Here is a 19,928-nt window from a genome sequence, read left to right as displayed (position 1 = left end):
AAGCAGCTCATAGATGTATAGTGAGGGATCTCTTAACATACTTAGATTTTTTAGAAGTCGGTGACATGATTTTCTTCACTCTACATTGCGCATATTTCTAATGATGGTTTCCTGAAGTTTTAATATTTGGTACTTATGGTTTGAGTTATCCCAAAATACAATTCTGTACCTTATTACTGACTCAAAGTAGCTCTAATATACTACTTTTCTTACATCCATACTAGTAGCATTGTACAATGTTCTCATTGCTAATACTAGGCTATTCAATTTATTTGCAAGGTAATTTATTTTTAAGCCTCATGATAGATTTTTATCCAGTTGCATTCTTAGGAATTTCACGCACCTAGCTTCCTGCAGATCGTAGTTTAAGTGACTGACTTGAATATCATTTAATTTTGCTTGTTTTGTTTTAAACTGCATTAACTGAGTATTTTGCATGTTTGATTTTAACCCATTAAAATCAAACCAAGTATCTAATTTTTCTGAAGTATTTAATACAGTTTGAGAAATTTCGTCAGTAATGTTACTTTGAATTATTGCAGATGTGTCATCTGCAAATAAAACGAAGTGATACTCGATATTAAGTGGTAGATCAAAATGGGACCTAAGACAGAACCTTGTGGTACTCCTTGTGAAATGGTTTACCATATTGAACTATAAGTTCCTCTCTCTAATGATATAACAATTCTTTGTCTTCAGATGTGTAGGTAGGACTTAAACCATTGTAATACAGTGCCCAATGCCATATATTTGAAGTTTACAGAGGAGCAAAGAGTGGTTCACACTATCAAAGGCCTTTGATAGATCACAAAAAGTTCCTATGGCATGCGCCTGACTATCATCCATGATTTCACCTTTTGGCTTTATTCTTGTATAAATTCATATTTATTTTTAATTTTTGTAATTTAGAAATTTAAATCAAAACATTATGTGCTGTGAAATTCTTGTTAACTTGTTACAAAGAAAAATAACTTTTATATTTTCCATGAGAATTGCCTTCACAGTTCAGTGTTGAGTGTTTTTTCTTGACTTTTTTTGATGAATATGTTTATATCTCCTCGTTATTTGAATAATACCTTACACCGGTAGATGTATGTAATAATTGTGTAAATTCGATTTGACATCAGCGTGACAAAAAGTATTTGCATGATAATATTAAGTAATATAGCTATACTGTTGTTACAGTGCAGGTGCAGTTGAGCTGCCGTCAATTCTCAATGAATTTGTTTATGTTGTAGACTTCGTCAGGAGATTAAAATATTAGTCCCAGGTGCTGGGTTGGGTCGTCTGATGTTTGAAGTAGCGTGCCGAGGCTACAGCTGCCAGGGTAATGAAGTCTCATATTTCATGTTGTTATCATCATATTTTCTATTAAACAGGTGTGTACTTCAGAGATTCTAAATGACTTACAGAATTACATTATACATTTATTATTAGGTTTCTATTTGGACTAGTATACTGATTTAGTTGTTTTTTCTGATATTATCAGGTGTCATACAGCACATATGTTTACAATTTACCCATGGGTACATAATTTTGCAAACAACCTGACCTGTGAGTCCCAAACTCGAGGTGTCACATTTCCTGATGCTGTTGCCAGCGAAATCTTGAGCTCTTCCGACCTCATGTCTATGGCTGCCGGAGATTTTATGGAGGTTGTACAAAACCATTTTAATTCTGATTTGATAAACTTCCCTAACAATCTCTAGCGCTATAATTTTTCACGGAATATGAAAAAAGTTGTAAATTTTTATTACTGTTTTCCAGGACAGTAATTTTCCAGAAATTATACTTTCTCTCGCTGTAGATTGAATGGAAAATCTGTGTAACTGTATTAATAAGTATAACAAGTATTTTGCATTTAGTGAATTCCAGTGTTGGAGCAGCAGATTACTTTTAAAATGTCAACTTATATCAACTATAATTTTGGAGGCTCTTGAGCCACATGACATTATTATTGAACAAGTTAACATTTCAACATTAATCTGCTGCTCCAGTACTTGGGAATTCACCAATTATTTGCAGAACAGTAGCGTCTGTAACACAGCCTTCTTATTAGGAAGTACACGGTCCAGTCACATAATGTGGCTACCGCTGATGTTTGACGTCAGTGTACATTAACCACTCACAGACAGCAGGTAGCAGCACTAGCAGTGAAGGGTATATAACACATGTCATGATGAATGAGGAAAACAGTGGTCATCGTAATGTGGAAACAGAGCAATTTAGCTGATGTTGAAAAGGATGTGATAATTGGCTTTGAGGCCAAGGATGAAAACATTTCCCAAACGACTAAGTTTGTAAAGTGTTTGTATGCTGCTGTGATTGAAGCATACTGTGCATGACAAAATAGCACTATCCATAACTGGTGCCAACATGGGTGAATGACAACTGTGGAAATGTGTACAGTTGAATAGACTTGACTACCCATATGAACTGAGGGGCTACCAGCAGTGTCTCCCAATGGGTACTCAGCGAACATTGCTGCACAGCAGGCACCTGGTTCATGTACCCATGGTGATTGCAGTTCATTGGCAACAAAGGCTGGAATTTTCATGCCAATACCACATGTGACCATTATGGTTTGGTGAATGTTTTTATAGCATTCCCTGGGTGATAACGTAATACTGGAAAGCATGCAGGATAACACAAGTGTGCATCTGTCCTTGGCTTTAGTGTTGTTGCAGTTAAAATGTGGCATCAGCTCTGGAATCAGTGTAGCCATACAGATAGGTATGTAAAACTGTTGTATGTGTAAACAGGATACGATGGCCATTTGATCTGGCTGCCTCACAGCTAAAAGTCCCATAATTCACAGTATGCTGTGGAAACATTTGAAAGTGAAACTGTAAAAGTTGATATTCCTTTGGTCACTGAACGGGGGATGATGAGGAAGAAAAAACTTTTTTTTTTTTTTTTTTAGCAACATTCATCCTCTGTGAGAAAGCTAATTGTTAAAATCCGCATGTGGGCTCTAGAGAATCCTTTTGGAAAAAGGCATGAATCTTAAAACAGTTCATGGTAGCTTCGTCTGTTCTGTTCAAATCCTTCCCTTTAAACTACCACTAAAAACACTACAGTAGATCCATTTCATTAAATGGACAGGGACAGCACAGAATATTACCTGTTTCAAATTGTAGCTTAGATCGGTTATGCATTTTGGAGCTGATGATTTCATTTCGGCCTATTTGGACGTGGTGGTGATGGTGATGGTGGTGGCAGTGGTGGCAGCGGCAGTGGTGGCATTGGTGGGGGTGGCGGTGGTCTTCAGTCCAAAGACTGGTGTAATGCAGCTCTCCTTGCTACTCTATCCTCGGTAAGCCTCTTCGTCTCCGAATAACTACTGCAACCTACATACATTTGCACCTGCTTACTATACTTGTCTGTTGGTATCTCTCTATAGTTTTTACCCTCCACACCTTCTTTCGTACTAAATTGACAATTTCTTGATTTAAAATGTCTCAAGTTAGGCCACAAATTGCTTTTCTCCCAATTATTTTTAGTACCTCCTTATTAGTTATGTGATCTACCATCTATTATTTGGCATTTTTCTGTAGTACCAAATTTCAAAAACTTCTTTTCTCTTCTTGTGTGAGCTGCTTATCATCTACGACTTCTGAGTACTTAGATTTATACTTGATGTTAACAAATTTTTCTTCTTCATGAACACTTTCCTTGCCATTGACAGTGTAAATTTTATCTCCTCCCTACTTTGGCCATCATCACTAATTTTACTGCTCAAATAGCAAAACTCGTCTACTACTTTTAGTGTCTCATTTCCTGATCTAATTCCATCATTGTCACCTGATTTAATTCGACTAAATTCCATTACCCTTGTTTTGATTTTGTTTAGTGTTAATCTTACGCCAGCCTCTCAAGACATTGTCTATTCCATTCAACTGCATTTCCAAGTTCTTTGCTATCTAACGGAATTGGGAAACCTCATTTTTTTTTCCTTCTCCCTGAACTGTAATTTCTTCTCTAAATTTTTCTTTGACTTCCTTTACTGCTTCCTTGTGCAATGTGGGGGTAGGCTACAGTCCTGTTTCACTCTCTTCTCTATCACTGCTTCCCTTTCACGCCATTCAACTCTTATAATTGCTTTCAAGTTATAGAGCACAGCAATCAGTTGTCCTTTTCTTGCTACCTTCATAATTTTAAAAAAGTTTATTCCAGTTTACATTTCCAAAAGCTTTCTCTAAGTCTGCAAAAACTATAGATGTAAGTTTGTCTTTCTTTAATTTATCTTCTAACATAAGTTGTAGGGCCAATATTGCCCCATGTGGTCCAATATTTCTTTGCAACCCTAACTGACCTAACCCAAGGTCGGATTCTACCAGTTTTTCCATTCGTCTGTAAGTAATTTATGTCAGTATTTTGCAACTGTGACTTATTAAACTGATAGTTGGTAATATTGACACCTGTCACCATCTGCTTCCTTTGGAATTTGAATTAATATATTGTTCAGTTGAAACTTACAGGCTGACAGACTATTGTCAAAATACAAAATTATTCCCAAATGTTTAGTCTCAGTCTCCAACTGCAGGAGACACCTTCAAAGGTGCTGTTTACCTCGAAAGATGTATCCCACAGGCAGAGCTGAAATGTCAGGGAGTAGGTGTTTTCTGCCCTCCCCCCCTCCCCTAATCGCTGAGGAGGTGCTGTCGACTACCAATGAAATATGTAAGTGCCACAACAACTGTTTGTTATCGACTTATGAAAAGAATTTAAATACAGAGTCTATAGACAAACATCCACACCACTGAAGTACAAAGAGAAATGTTACTCGTAGACGTTGCCTGGGATGTGCCTATATAATGAAGTCAATGAGTCATAGTAGGTGACTGAGTGGAAGGGTGTTGAGGATGATTGATGGTAGGATCCAACCAGGCATGCAGAGTGTGTCCTTGAGGACAACGGCATTTCTGGCATGTCAGGGGTCGGCAGATGACAGAGGCGATAGCTCAATGACAGCAGCTGCCAGCAGGACACAATACTTGTGGGACGTCAGGTGGCAGTGGATGTCAGAGGTGATGGCTCAACGAAGATGGTTGGCGGTGGGATGATGTGCGATGGGCTTGGCACCTGGGGGTGGGATAATGTGTGACGGGCTTGGCACCTGGGAGCGGTGGACAACAATCCTGCAGAGCATTGGTGACAGGTGCTCATGGCCAGGGCACAGTGATTCTGGTTGGTGGGGTGCTAGTGTAGCTGGTGTCAAGCCCTGTCCGTGTACTGGCTGCAGCATGGTCTGGCAACAGCCTAAATAACCTCCATCAGAGGAATACCTGTGTGGCTCTAAGTGGGCACATCATGCGACGTAAGAAAATGGTACTCAGACTACAGCACTCTCTACCATGATAGGCACGCTGCCTATTGGTGAAGTTGGTGCCACAAGATACCGTGGAGACTGTGTGAAGTTGTGACACAAACAGCCCAAGCCGTACGAGGCTAGACTTGTAAACAGCTCTGTGGATTATATTGACATTAACTTTTTAAGTGCATCTTCCATTAGAGGCCTGTTATGTGGAGCTGTGTAGTCCCAGGCGGATACTATCCACCCAGCTGAGAAGAGGTTGCACAGCCACTTTGAAGGTTAAGCAGCTGCTGCTGGCAGGCCTGAAAAAGCAATAGACAGACAAGATCAACATAATGAAAAATTACCCGGTCACCATGGGTCCAACAGTGTAGTGCCTAGTATTGCCCAACATTTGTGACAAAATTTTCATGAAAGCTAAACTCCAAGTGCAGTGACAGAGGAAGAACCTGCAACCAGTACAGACAAAGGATGGAGCAGCACAGAATGGAAGGGGGAAGTCCTCGGATCATGCATGCAGAGCAGGGCCAAACGGCACAGGAAACAAAGGCACAGGATGAAGCTGAGGAGGCCCAGAGAATGGGTAATTTGACAGGGATGATGAGACTGGCTGCTGGGTCAGCTGCAGTGGGATCAGCAGTGGGACCAGATGCAGGGGCAGCTGTGATGGTGGGGTTGGCTGCAGTGTCAGGCTGCAGTGGTGGTGGGGACAGTGGTGCCAAAACTGCTAGCAGTAGTGTCGAGGCCAGTGGCAAGAGGGCTGACGGCGACAAGGCCAGTAGTGGAAGTGCCAGTGTCAGTGGTGACAGGGCTGGCCAGAACCGGGCCAGCATTGACTGGGTCAGCGACAAGAGGGCCCGCAATGATGGCACGGCTAGTGTTGGGGGCAGTGGAGGTGAAAGCATCTCTGCAGGCCCCTGGGCTGACACTAGTGCAGTGACAGGGGAGGCCACAAAAGAGTCGGCAGTGGGTGGTGTTGGGGATGGCAGAGATTAAGGCATCTTTGCAGTCACTCTGGCTAATATCAGTGTGTTGACAGGTGCCAGAGCTGCTATGACAGGTCCTGGTATGACAGAGGATGGTAAGTGTCCTGGAAAATAAGTTTACAAAGGAACTATCCTAACATTTGCCTCAAATGACCTTGGGATGTGATGGGAAACCTAAATCTTGCTGCCTGGATGGTGTTTGAACCTACACTCCTTCAAAATGTGAATCAAGAGTCTTAAACAATGCACCACCACGCTCAGCTTCCTGTGTCTGCCAATTTCGCACACAACATACAAAGAATCTCATTCCGATTAGTAAGGTATAACATTTGCCTGTAATTGTGATCTGCCTCAGAGTGGTATAGAGAGTGAATGTCTCCTTAATTCAAAGCTTTATTTGAAAACCACAGTGTTCTACTACACAGTCTCTATGCCTCCCCACTGTCCTTAATTTGAGAACTGGTCTCCTCACCCATTTTTAGAAAGACTTGTAGTTTAACATGCAATCAAAAATGATGCAGATAGTCATATTATCAGCCAGAAAAATATCATGTGACCATCCAGGGATAACACATTTGTATTTGTAGTCTCAACCTGCTCAGCTGCCAAGTCACACCAGGTTAGTAAAAGGTGTTTGTAAAAATTATTTGAAATGAAACAGCTACCTCAGTTAAGATTAAGGAAGTTATTTGTACATTAACTACACAAAATTTCATAACAGTAACAGACATTAGGTATTAAATCTATAAAATTTAGTAGGAAAAGATTTTGAGTGATTAAGTGGTTCATAGATGAGAGGGAACATTCAATACAGACTGTTAGAATGTTCACAGTTAGTAGCAGAGTAAGTGGTAGTGAAATTTAACTGAGTAATTGGTGGAAAGGATTAGTGAGAACAGACATTCACAATGAGCACACTTGATCTCCCACTATAAGATGAAGTGGAATAAAATATCTCTAGCTTGCTGTAAACAGTGGCAATTTTCTAAGATGAACACGTCCAAAAACATATGCTATGCTGTATATGTGTTTCAAAAAATTGAGGCAGTTATATTAATAGAAGCTATGTTGTTGTATGAATTATTAGTACCACTGGTATTTATATTTGCATTGTTAGTTGTTTATTTATTTTTGTTCTAATTTTTAATTTTTTTAAAAATTTAATTGATTTTTTTATTTTATCAAACCTTCTTTCTGGATGACTCATATCTGAAAAATGTATGACTATAAATTCACTGATGATGATAATTAATGTGTTTGTTTGTTTTTCGGACAGTAGCTGATGGTTGAAATATTTGAAGACACTTCTTTTGGTATGTAGTGTATACTAGTTGGAATTGCTCATTTTAACAATCATGTCAATCATCCAGTCAAATTTCAGAGAACATTGAGGAAAATACCAAGACAGTCATGTTGTGTTTCCCAAGTCATTCTGTGCTAACATAAAAGAATTTCATTTTAATAGTAATTGATTAGAAGGATGTGCTGCTCATGCTGTATGGGAGACAAATAATGATTTTTGTAGAACTATGCATAAAGCATTGTTTGATAGTATCTTGTTAGACAAGCCAATTGTACTTTGCATCTTCATAGTAAAGTAACTGAATCCCTTTGATCATTTGACAGTGTCAAAGAGACTGACATACTTTACCGTGAAGACTCTGTACTACAGTTTTATTATTTAACATGTTGTATCACACAATTTCATTAGTATAATTCTGCAGAACTCTTTTTTTGTCATTCTCACAGTAAGAGCAACATAACTGTCTAATCAACTACTTGCAAAGTAATATTCTCTTTATTCTGGTACAGATACATGATGAGAAGCAGTTCAGGTTCTTTTGTTTGTTAATCAGAGAGAATACTAATGTAATCAGCAATAGGTAAGTTACACAAGTTCACCTCTGGGATGGAGCACAGAGGTTTCACAGTCATAATATGAGACCTATTATTATGAATTGCTGAATATGTTTTGTGTTCACCTTGCAGCACTGGTATCTGAAAAGAATTCATCAAAAATGCAGTGATTGTAGCCTTATGTCACAGTTGATACTAATGGCACTTTTTTTGGTGGGTCATAATTCTTCTAACGGGTTTGATGAAGTCCAGCATGAATTCCTCTCCTGTGCTGACCTCTTCATCTCAGAGCAGCACTTGCACCCATCATCCTCAATTGTTTATTGGATATACTCCAGTCCCTGTCTTCCTCTACAGTTTTTACCCTCTACAGCTCCCTCAAGCACCATTGAAGTTATTTGTTGATGTCCTAGGAAAATGATCTATCATTCTGTCCCTTCTATTTGTCAATGTTTTCCACATGTTCCTCTCCTTGCCAGTTCTGCAGAGAATCTCCTCATTTCTTATCAGTCCACCTAATTCGCAACACCCTTCTATAGCATCACATCCCAAACATTTTGATTCTCTTCTTTTCCAGTTTTACCACAGTCTGTGATTTACTTCCATAAAATGCTGTGCTCCAAACATACATTCTCAGAAATCTCTTCCTCAAATTGATGCCGATGTTCAACACTAGTATACTTCTTTTTGCCAGGAATGCCCTCTTTTCCCATGCTAGTCTGCTTTTTACGTCTTCCTTGCTTTGTGTGTCTTATTATTTTGCTTCAAAGTTATGGAATTCCATCACTTCATCTTACTTTGCAGTGTCTCATATCACAATCTTTGTTTTCTGCATGATAAGGCTTTTAGAGCTTAGAATTGTAATTCACAGACAAATGAACACCAGTTTCCCACTTGTACCTTACTTGTAAGATGAGATCTCTTTTATGTGTGTTGTGAACTGTGCTCTCCTGGTACGAGAGTTCCTTCGCTTAGTTGAAAATTAATCCAACTGCAGGGTCAGGTCTTGCTCCAACTACCTTGACATTAGCACATATCGTGTCTTATTGTCATTAATATGTGTATCTGTTTCATCCACATCTACATCTACAGCGTACTCCTCAAGCCACCTAATGGTGTGTGGCAGAGGGTACTTTATGTTCTACTAACTGAGCCCTCCAACCATGTTCCACTCACAAATAGTGTGTGGGAAGAATGATTGTCCGTAAGCCTCTGTATTGGCTCTAATTTTCTCCTCATGGTCATAACGTGAGATGTGTGTGGGTGGAAGTAATATGTTGTCTGACTCTTCCCGGAAAGTGCTCTCTTGAAGTTTCAATAGTAAATCTCTCCATGATGCACAATGCCTCTCTTGTAATGTCTGCCAAATGGAGATTGTTGAGCATCTTTGTAACACTCTCGTACCGACTAAATGATCATGTGATGAAGTGTGCCGCTCGTCGTTGGAACTTCTCTATCTCTTCTACAAGTACTATCTGGTAGGGATGCCAGATAGATGAACAGTATTCAATAATCGGTTGAACATGTGCCTTGTTAGCCACTTCCTTCATGGATGAGTTACATTTCCTTAAGATTCTTCCCATGAATCTGAGTCTGGCAGCCGGCCGTGGTGGCCGTGTGGTTCTGGCGCTGCAGTCCGGAACCGCGGGACTGCTACGGTCACAGGTTCGAATCCTGCCTCGGGCATGGGTGTGTGTGATGTCCTTAGGTTAGTTAGGTTTAAGTAGTTCTAAGTTCTAGGGGACTTATGATCTAAGATGTTGAGTCCCATAGTGCTCAGAGCCATTTGAAACATTTTTTTGAGTCTGGCATCTGCTTTTCCCACTATTTGTTTTATGTGGTCATTTCACTTAAGGTCACTCTGAAGCTTGCCACAGAGTTCCTTCTACCATACTTTTCCTTTTGTCTCTGTCTCGTCACCCGCACAATATTGGTGTAGATTTGCCACTTACAATTTTCTTTCAGTTCTACACTGACTACTGTCCCTTAGCTGCATGTCTAATGACCCATTCCATTGCTAGTTCAAATAAAACTGGGGATACTGCATCTCCCTACCTCAGACAGTAATTCACTTTAAACTTCTCAGACAACATTATATAACACATTACAGCCACTTATGATCCTTGTATGCAAATTTATGTTAATACCTTCAAGACAGCATGTACCAGTGATGGCTTATGCCTGACTCTCCCATTGAGCAGCACTTACAACTGATGGCACATGCTGGAGTCGCCTATCATGCGGCATGTACCACCAGTGGCTCATGCTAGAGTCTCCTATCAGGCAGTGTGTACCATTGGTGGCTCATGCTGGAGTCTTCCATCAGGCAGCATGTACTACCAGTGTATCATGCTGGAGTTTCCCATCAGGCAGCGTGTACCACTAGTGATTCACACTTGAATGTCCCATCAGACAATGAGAAAACCAAATATTAAAAAAATGTCATATAATCAAAATTAAATAATGGAAATTTAACATATATTAATTGATGAACTGTAGGAATTATTTTATTTCATCTGAATATTATAAACACAAATTACAAAATTTCAATAGTAAAAACAATACATTTCAGTGTTATAGACTTCACTAAACATAACACTATAAACACAAATAACAAAAATTCCAATGTAAAAACGTACTTCAGTATTATAAACTTCACTTGGTGTTTATGTTTTATATGTAATTTTTGAAAGCATTTCAAACAGTGTGCTGGCAGGCCCTCAAACAATTGCAATAAGTTGTTACCTTCTTAACTTTCATTATTGCATAACCTCTACGTTTTGCAGTCTCTTTGTATGATTCAAGACAATGTGAAATCCTTTTTGAAGGTATTTGGCTTTTAATATCCAAGAGGAGCTACCCATTGTGTTGGAAGTGCACTCCTTGTGTGAAACAGAACATGTCATTGCAACGTGATGGTTGCCAGCACATCACTCCACAAGAGCCAAAGAAGCATTGAATCGTGATTTCAATGGCCGCTGGATCGGTAAAGGCAGTCATATCACCTGACCTTACGTCGCCGGATTTTTCCTTGTGGGGCTATCTGAAGGACAAAGCTTGTGTTGAAGTACCAACTACTCTACAGAACATGATAGAACATATCAGAAATACTTGTGCAAACATTTCACTAGACATGCTTTTAAATTGTGTATGTGCGTTCCATGCATATGAAGTAATAAATGTATTGAAATTGAGGTCGTCAGTTTGAGCATTTGTAGTGAATTACAGTTATGGTGACAGGCAAGGAGACTCACTGAAATCATGCGCCAATTGGTGAGGGAACTCACCGATATCAAGCATCCCTCTGGGAACCTAAGACTATTACATCCACATTATTGTTCCTGGGTCATGCTAAACATAGTTTATAACCAGATATTGAAACAGCTAACCATATTTTACTAACAGTCAAATTTTCAACACTAAAATAAATTTTGAACGTAAACATCATCTGTTAGAACACAAAGCTTTACATTTACATCATAAATGAGTGTTGAAACAAATGTATTGCTTCTTAATTCCAAAAACAGGCACACTTGATATTTGTTGATTACAGTGTCATCTACTATGAATGGAAACAGTACTTATGTTTTGGTGTACAATCCGAATATGCAATAAAAATGAGGAGTTCCCATTTGAAAATACAAAGTTGACCCTGACCACACTGATGGGCTGATTAGGAGATGGCCACTTGTAGCAAAAACAGATGTCTTCTTTACTGATATGAACTTTTCACCTTGAAATTTTTTTTTCATATTATGAGTCGCTTCCGAGATATTTTTGTTGTCTCCTGTTAAAGCAAACACCCTGTGTATATACCACACATTTATTAGGCAAGTCCTGCATATTAATTGTATGATAATTTTTCTATACCATTTAACTGTTTTCTCATGACAATTGATCAGATAAATCAACACCCTTTTTGCATTATTATATAAAAAAGACAGCATCAGGCTTTAGTTTATCCTTTTTTCCTCGAACAGATGTACATGTGTGATTCTGGCACGTACTTGCTGCTATGATTTCCAGATGAAATAAAATCACCCAGTCTTTGTTTTTGTTTTGCCTATGATGGTAGAATTCTTTTTGCTTATTTTAACAATACCACAAATAAAGGTTCTTCTCCCTCCAAAAGACCTTCAGCCAAAGAGACACCTGCGTAATATCTACCGATAAACAATAGATGGTCCTCAAATAATGATCCACTTTGAATCTCATTAAAATATCATGTGAATATGTTTCCTCAATAATCGTTGCATCTTTTCCAGAATAAATGTCAATATTATAAATGTAGCCTTTAGGAAGACACAGTTTATGCACTTTTACACTATACTTATGGCCCTTGTCTGGAATGTATTGGTGAAAACCAAGATGTCCTCTCCTTGGAACAATGCTGTCATTGATGACAACATTTTTGCCAGGTTTAACAGCATTTTTGAAAGTATCAACAATTGCTTCTACAGTATTTCAAATTTTGTTCAATCATTCTTCAGTTTTAGCTAATATATTGTCAAAAAATGTAAAAATTCAATATAGATAAAAATATCATGTTTCATGGCATTTTTATGTGTGTGTTCATATACATGTTCTTTTTAGACCAATATAGTGTAATTTCTGGTAGTTGCATTACACCCATGATAAGCAGCATTCCTATAGAAGTATTAATTTCGCCACTCGTAACAGACTGCTGGCCAGTTGGTGTCTTCTGCTTGTAGGTAAAGAATTAATCCATTGTATAACATATTTGTTTGTTTCTTCAACTATCATTCGTAATCTATAATCAGTCAAGAATAGTTTGTATAAAAAGCAGCGACAATGCAATCAACATTTTGAAGTAACACCTCCTTTCCTGTCGAATACTCAGTTACTATTGGACTTCTTTTTCTTATTTGCTAACATTCCTTATTGTTGTCATTTTCCTCTGATGGTGACTCAGACTTGGAATCATCTTCCTGTTTGGTAGAGTCATTATGTTTGTTAACTAATGACTCACCTTCATTCCATGCATGAACAAGATCCTCATCTGAAGAGGTTGTGAGTGTTTTTCATCTTTTATTTTTTCTGCATCTAATTACAGATTCATCAGATGAATCACTTGTTTCCATATCCATGTTATCTGTTATTTATGTAAGCAAAAATTAAAAAAAAAGACAAATGCCCACCACCTTTCCAGTTACTCATGCTCTAAAAGTATTTGGTCAGGATGAACAAATGGGATGAGCTTTGTATAGGTTCCAACACGAAGTTATAACAACAAATAGCTTATTTAAAAGGAGCTGATGGAGGTCGAAGAAAATCCCTTGATCGTATGAATATAATTTAACAAGTAACTGCAAACACACTAAATACACTTGGTTTTGACATTCTGTCAAAATGTCGATTCACAAACTGTATCTCTGGTAACACTTTACACTGATGGTATTGAACAACATTACACTTACGCAATCAAGTACAGATCTTATCCTGGACTTTTTTTTTTTTTATGTTGTGTTAATACTTTTTTCAACAAAGGAGGTATCACATAATTTGTGATTAATTTAGCATAAAATTTTTATTTTATGTGATATCATGTTTTTAAAATTTGTTGTAATGGACTGACGCTACTTTCAAAATAAAAGGTCAATGTATTAAGAAGTTGCCAAGGGTTTTTGAATATGACTGCAAGAAACAGGAAAAGTAGCACAACCAGATGAAGTGCAGCAGGAATACGCATACCAAACCTCAGTGAGAAACATTATTATGAGCACCTGCATACATTTTAAACTGATTTTAGATAGATTTAACTTGCTCATGATGGGCCGTTAATATAAAGTCTGTTGTATGCCTTTTTAACACTGTCGAGACCGACCACTTAGAACAATATTGGGCCTAGGAAACGAGCCATTTACGTCGTTTTTTAAAGCATTACTGGCACATATTTAATTCATGTATCTTCAAAGTTTATACTTGCTGAAAAAGGACCAAGCTTCAAGATTTATTTTTCATATTTATTTCTTTGATAGATTACAAATATTAAAATAGTGATGACAGCAGGTATAAATATTTCTTTAAGGAAGAAAGTGTGAGGTGAGCAATTGAGTAATTTCTTCCTCTTGAGCTTCCAAAATTTCTTGCTCACTCAACAAATGTGATGTGTTTGTCACAGAATTACAAGAAACTGCAAAACCTAATGATTATGCACATGAAATAACGTCAATGCAATCATATAGGCTCAGCCATTCATGACAGCACCTGTTACGTTCATTAACGTTTCTTTCAAAATGATTTTAGAAGTTCATAATAGAAGGCAGCACCACTTGAGGAGCAACTCATAAGACATCTGTACATTGTTCTCATTGGAAAGGACTCCAGTTTTTGAATGATAAGTGGCTCCTGTGTCAAGAAAATCGTGGCCTGAGCAGTACTCGGATGTGGTCTTTTTAACACAGAGTTGTGGCCAGAGCTATACTTGGGCTTGGTCTCCCAAGTGATAAAACCACTGAATGGGATGTAAATATTCATAATATTTTAACTACAGCTTTCTCAGAGAAAATATGTTTTTCCTGTTGACCACTATGTCCTGAAGCCTTTATGATAGTCTTCTGAGGTGGATCTGGTTGTTTTCCCGTTTCTTTTCACTGAAAACATTGAGGATGTTTTAAGCATGGTAATAGTTATTTCAGTCCATCTTTTGACCCTTTTTGTGGACTGTACTTTCTGATTCTCGTCCGTGTTCCAGGTCCTATCTATTGAATACAGTATCTCAAGATGCAGCACATCATTCCCTCATGGAGCAGTTCCATCCCAAATCCGTCTCTTCTCTATTCTTTGTACTTCAATCTGAAACAGAGCTCTTCTTCCTACTCTCCTTCCAACATCTTGATATTTTCTCCGGCTTCTAATTGAAATTCGTTATGTAAGAGTCTGAATATGTGATTTCTTCGTATTTTTAACATTTTCTCTTTAATGACCTTTATGCATCCTTTCCTATTTAGAGTATAATTGGTTCTCATCCATGTGTATTTTCTGTAGGTTTTGATTGCTCAGAAGAACCTCCTTGTTTGGTTGGTCTGATTGTAGTTTCATAACATTCCCTGAGTCTGAGTCATCTGCTTACATTTTTCCGTGCTACCCTTGTGTTTTTCTCTTCTGGCCTCCATCAAATAGTCTTTCTTCCTTTTATTTGTTGCATCAACTACCTATATTACCACTTTGTCCCATATCACAACTTGATTTTTGTCAGGAATCTTCTGCCATAACCACTGAGATGTGCTCTCAGGGGCTCAGCATTCATTTGCTGGATAAGGATGTGGTGACCCCAGAATTCCTCAACTGGGGACTGATAAGTGGTACTCTGGCACTGTAAGCTCTGGGCATGCTTCAGCGACCACTGTGTGGCATGGCGGTGGAACGTTGTGTGGCACTGGGAACAGGTATGTTGACTTTACCATCCATATCACGAGGATGGTAAAAACCTCTATAAAAAACCTTCAATCTCAAGGTGTGCTGCATACTGAATACAGTCACATCTCAGTTGTATAAGCCTTACCTAGGTGCATGGCACACTGTCTAGTTGGACTTTTATTTCTCTAGCTACTGATGGGACCAGGATGGGTCCTATGAAATTTTCCCCACCTCCTTCCAGCGGAAAGGGTGGACCGCTGGAAGGTACCAACACCTAGTTCAACAAGAGAGCCTGGGTAGCCAGTCCTGACTCAGTCAGTGGTACCAGAACACATGCTATTTGTCAGAATGTTTTTATAATAGTTAAAGAAAAGAGTGGAGCTTCAATAAAGTTTCACAATTTTACATATAGAAAGGTTTAAAGGGCATTACTGGAATCTTAAAATCTGATAAGTCCTTCTGCAGTGGAACCCTGTTGATTGAAACATCTAGTTCTCAACAAGTGAAGAACCTTTAGAAAGCTCAATGCCTCAGGGAGGATGCAACTGAGACTGAATTGTAAAACACCTGGAACTATAGTAAAGGTGTTATGACTTGCAGGGTTCTAGTTGACATTCCCCAAGAAGAACTGATAGCTGAGTGGTCCCAGGAAGGCATTGTCGATGTGCAGAACATTATGGAAAGGGTGGATGGTGATCTTGTCAGATCAGACTTTTTTTTTTATCCTTCCATTTAACAGCACCAAACTTCCAGAGCACGTCAAGGCACGTTTCCTACGCCTAAGCATGCTGCGTTATTTCCCGAACATAATGCCCTGTTTTAAATGTCAGTACTTTGGGCACAGTACTCTTGGTTGTAAGGGAGAAGCCACTTGTAGCAAATGTGGTAAAGCCACCCACGACGGAGTTGGTTGTTCCTCTCATCCAGTGTGTTTCAACTACTGTGGGACTCACCCTGTTTGGAGTAGGGCCTGCAGTGTCTTCCTTAAAGAATGTAAGATCCAGAGATAAAAGTGACAGTTCCAAAAAGATATACAATGCCATGCAGCCGCCCACTTGTTCTGCCTCATCTGCTTCTGTTCTTAAACAGTCAGTCCAGAAAACTGACTCTGCTACACCAACGGAGGTTGCTAGTGTTAACACTGGTACCTGTGTTTGTCAATGCACTTGTGCTGCTGCAGTAACCTGGAAGCCTGCCCCTCACCCAGAACTTCAGAAAAGGCTGTGGTTGCTGACATTGTGGAACTTCCTGCCCCTTCAGAGATCAGCTCTTGTCCACCATCTAGCGCTGCTGCTACCACTTCTGTGATTGTGGCTCTGTAACTGCCTCAGACAAAAAAATCAAAACTGAAATTGAAGGTGAAGAATCACCCACGGACGGAGATGGGAACTACATAGTCCAGTGATGTCGATGTCATCCTGTGTGAGGTCTCTCTTGAATCTTGTTCAGAGGTGATGGACCTCGATATCAGGCTGGGCCAATCATCTTGCCTCAAGACGAGCTTCTATCCATTGTGGGCTCCTATCCCCGGCAGAAAGTACTACCCCTATGATAGGTGGCTTCCATCCTACAATGGAATATTAATGGGTTCAGAACACATGTAGAGGAACTGAAACTCCTAGCACAGGAATGCCCCCTATGCTTGTGTTTGCAGGAGATGCATTTTAAAACATCTTATGCCCCTGTACTACAGGGCTGTACCGTCTATGGCAGAAATGATGTGACTGGGGAAAGGGACAAGGGAGGGGTCACTGTGTTGGTCAATAATTCACACCACTCCTCTGCTCTATCCTTGGCTACTGACCTGCAAACAGCCGCCATTGAAATTCACGTGAGTTGGAGGATCACTGTTTGTTCACTGTATCTACCTCCGCAAGATGCAACAGACTCTGAGACTCTCATAGATCTTATGGAATAACTCCCCTGATCTTTTCTGCTACTGGGAGACTTCAATGCACATAATGTTTCATGGGGCTTGACATCTGCTTGCCCTCGGGGTCGGGTTTCGGAGCACCTGATGAAGTATCATGAGCTGTTCATCCTCTACACAGATACCCCCATTCATTTATGTGCTGCTTCTGGGTCATTCTCTGCCACTGAACTTTCTTTCTGCTCTCCAGCCCTTGTAGACACTGTTCAGTAGGAAGTCATTGACAACCTTCAATCCAGTGGTTACTACCCACTCCGCATTCATCTACTGGATGGATTACCTGAAGAGAAGGCATCAGTTTGGATGGTCAGTGGGGCTAACTGGAGACTTACATTAATTCATGATGTCTGTTCTTTCAGACATATCCAAAAGAACAGACATCACGTGGAGTCTGTAGCTGTGATATTTATTATGTAAATAGAAGGTGGAGGGGGGAGAAAGGTTTTGTATCCCACTTAGAAGGCGGCGCATGTGTTGGCTCAGGAAAAGGTAAAACACGTCGGTACTACTGTATGAATTTAAATCCCCTTTACTCAAGCAGTAAGAATACATAACTTGGAATGAGGTGCGAATGCTGAAGTGAAATGTCCTGGCTGGCTGCACCTGATGAAATGGGCGGAATCTGTAGCAGAGCTCGTAGAGCTGCACAGCGCCAGCTAGAGGGCGCTGCCAACGGTGTCTTGTGGTAGTGCCAACCTTTGAAACTATGTGGCATAGTTACTATCAATACCACATCCCTCCCCCCTGAAACAATGCACCGTCGATGAGTATGGCTTCCGACGGCAGGTGAAGGGACCCAGGGGCAGTGCAGCCGAGGGAGCGGTCAGCGGAACTGCTGGGGCGTGCCGTCCACCCATGACCCCAAATTGCTCGCGAGGGGGTGAGGCAAACGCCCCGTGGAAAACCTGCCCAGGCCGCGCACTGCTACTGGGTATGCTCAGATGAGGACGTGGAGCAACAACCTGTCCGGTGTCGCTTGACAGTGCTGGAGGGACCAGAAATGACAAATAAGGCACGGCCAAGCTGGTGAAGAATGCGCCCCTACTCCCTGCGCTGCCTGCCAGAGAAAATGCGATAGAGCACCAAATCATGCGGCGCCAAGACAGAACGATACGAAGCAGTGGGATCGTGCAGCGGCGGGTGCAATAGCTGCAGGAGCGACTGATGGGCGCGGCCACGTGGCAAATCCACAGGGGAATGGGTGCTGCCCGGCTGAGAGCAACAGGAAGCAAGAAAAGTTCAGAGCGTGTGCTCGCAAGAGTGCGCGGCACGCAACTTGCTCAACTTAAACGTACACACAAAGCGTTCAGCCTTGCCGTTCGACTGGGGGTGGAATGGGGCTGAGGTCAGATGACGGTTTCCATTAGCAGCACAGAACGCTTCAAACTCTGAGGACACGAATTGGGGGCCATTGTTGGAGACAATAACTTCAGGAAGGCCCTCAATGCGAAAAATAGGTATCAAAGCCCGAATAGTTCTGGCAGACGTAGTAGAGGACATAGGTACAACAAAAGGAAAGTTACTGTACGCATCAATAACTATCAACCAGCGGGTGTCCCAGAAAGGACCTGCAAAATCAATATGAATGTGCTGCCAAGGCACAGTAGGAGTTGGCCATGCAAAGAAGCACTGATGGGGAGCAGATTGATGCTCTGCGCAAGAGCGACAGTTAGCAAGCAAATTCTCAATTTGTCTATCAATGCCGACCCAAGTCCAGTGACGACGCGCGGATTTCTTCGTCCCCACTATACCCTAAGCGTGCAGCAATCGGAGGATTTCCGGCTGCAACGAATGAGGTACAACCACACGAGACTGATCATTGTCAGTTTGTAACAAGATAAAACACTTTGGTGTACAGACAAGTTGTGATGTTACGCAACGTAACGTCGAATGAGTGGATCTCGAATCTGCGTAGCAGATGGAGGCCATTGAGTACGAATATACTGCAAAAGAATCTGCAAAGAAGCATCGGCGGCAGTCGTGGCAGCAATGCGACGAAAATCCACTGGAAAACCAGTACCTAAATCCTTATCTTGCGAATCAATAAACATGCATGACAGTTCGGAAGAATCAAACACTTCATCAGGACCGATAGGCAGACAAGACAGAGCATCAGCATTGCCATGCTGGGCCATAGGCCGAAACAAAATTTCGTAATTGTAGTTGGACAAAAACAAAGACCAATATTGAAACTTTTGTGCGGTACAGGCCGGAACTGGCTTGGACGGGTGGAACAACAATGTCAAAGGCTTATGGTCGGTGACCAAATAGAACTTTTGACCATACAAAAAATCATGAAACTTAGGTACTCCATATACAATAGCTAAAGCTTCTTTCTCGATTTGAGAATAGTTTTGCTGTGCAGAATTGAGCAACTTAGACGCAAAAGTGATCGGGCGATCGACAGAATTAATGTGGTGTGAGAGAACTGCGCTGATGCCGTGCAAAGATGCATCGA

General features: G+C 40.3%; 1 protein-coding gene across 2 annotated transcripts in view; it reads left to right on the top strand.

Annotated features, from left to right (window-relative positions):
- The window catches only part of LOC126469726 (carnosine N-methyltransferase), a 184,781-nt gene that overhangs the window by 86,336 nt on the left and 78,517 nt on the right, over window positions 1–19,928 (top strand). For both annotated transcript variants that reach the window (XM_050096918.1, XM_050096917.1), the window contains exons 5-6: window positions 1,239–1,379; window positions 1,490–1,655. In XM_050096918.1, the coding sequence (XP_049952875.1) occupies window positions 1,239–1,379; window positions 1,490–1,655 (307 nt within the window). The remainder of the gene's footprint in view (window positions 1–1,238; window positions 1,380–1,489; window positions 1,656–19,928) is intronic.

The sequence above is a fragment of the Schistocerca serialis genome, chromosome 3 (assembly GCF_023864345.2).
Source record: "Schistocerca serialis cubense isolate TAMUIC-IGC-003099 chromosome 3, iqSchSeri2.2, whole genome shotgun sequence".
Lineage (NCBI taxonomy): Eukaryota > Metazoa > Arthropoda > Insecta > Orthoptera > Acrididae > Schistocerca > Schistocerca serialis.
This window is presented reverse-complemented; position numbering and strand designations above follow the sequence as displayed.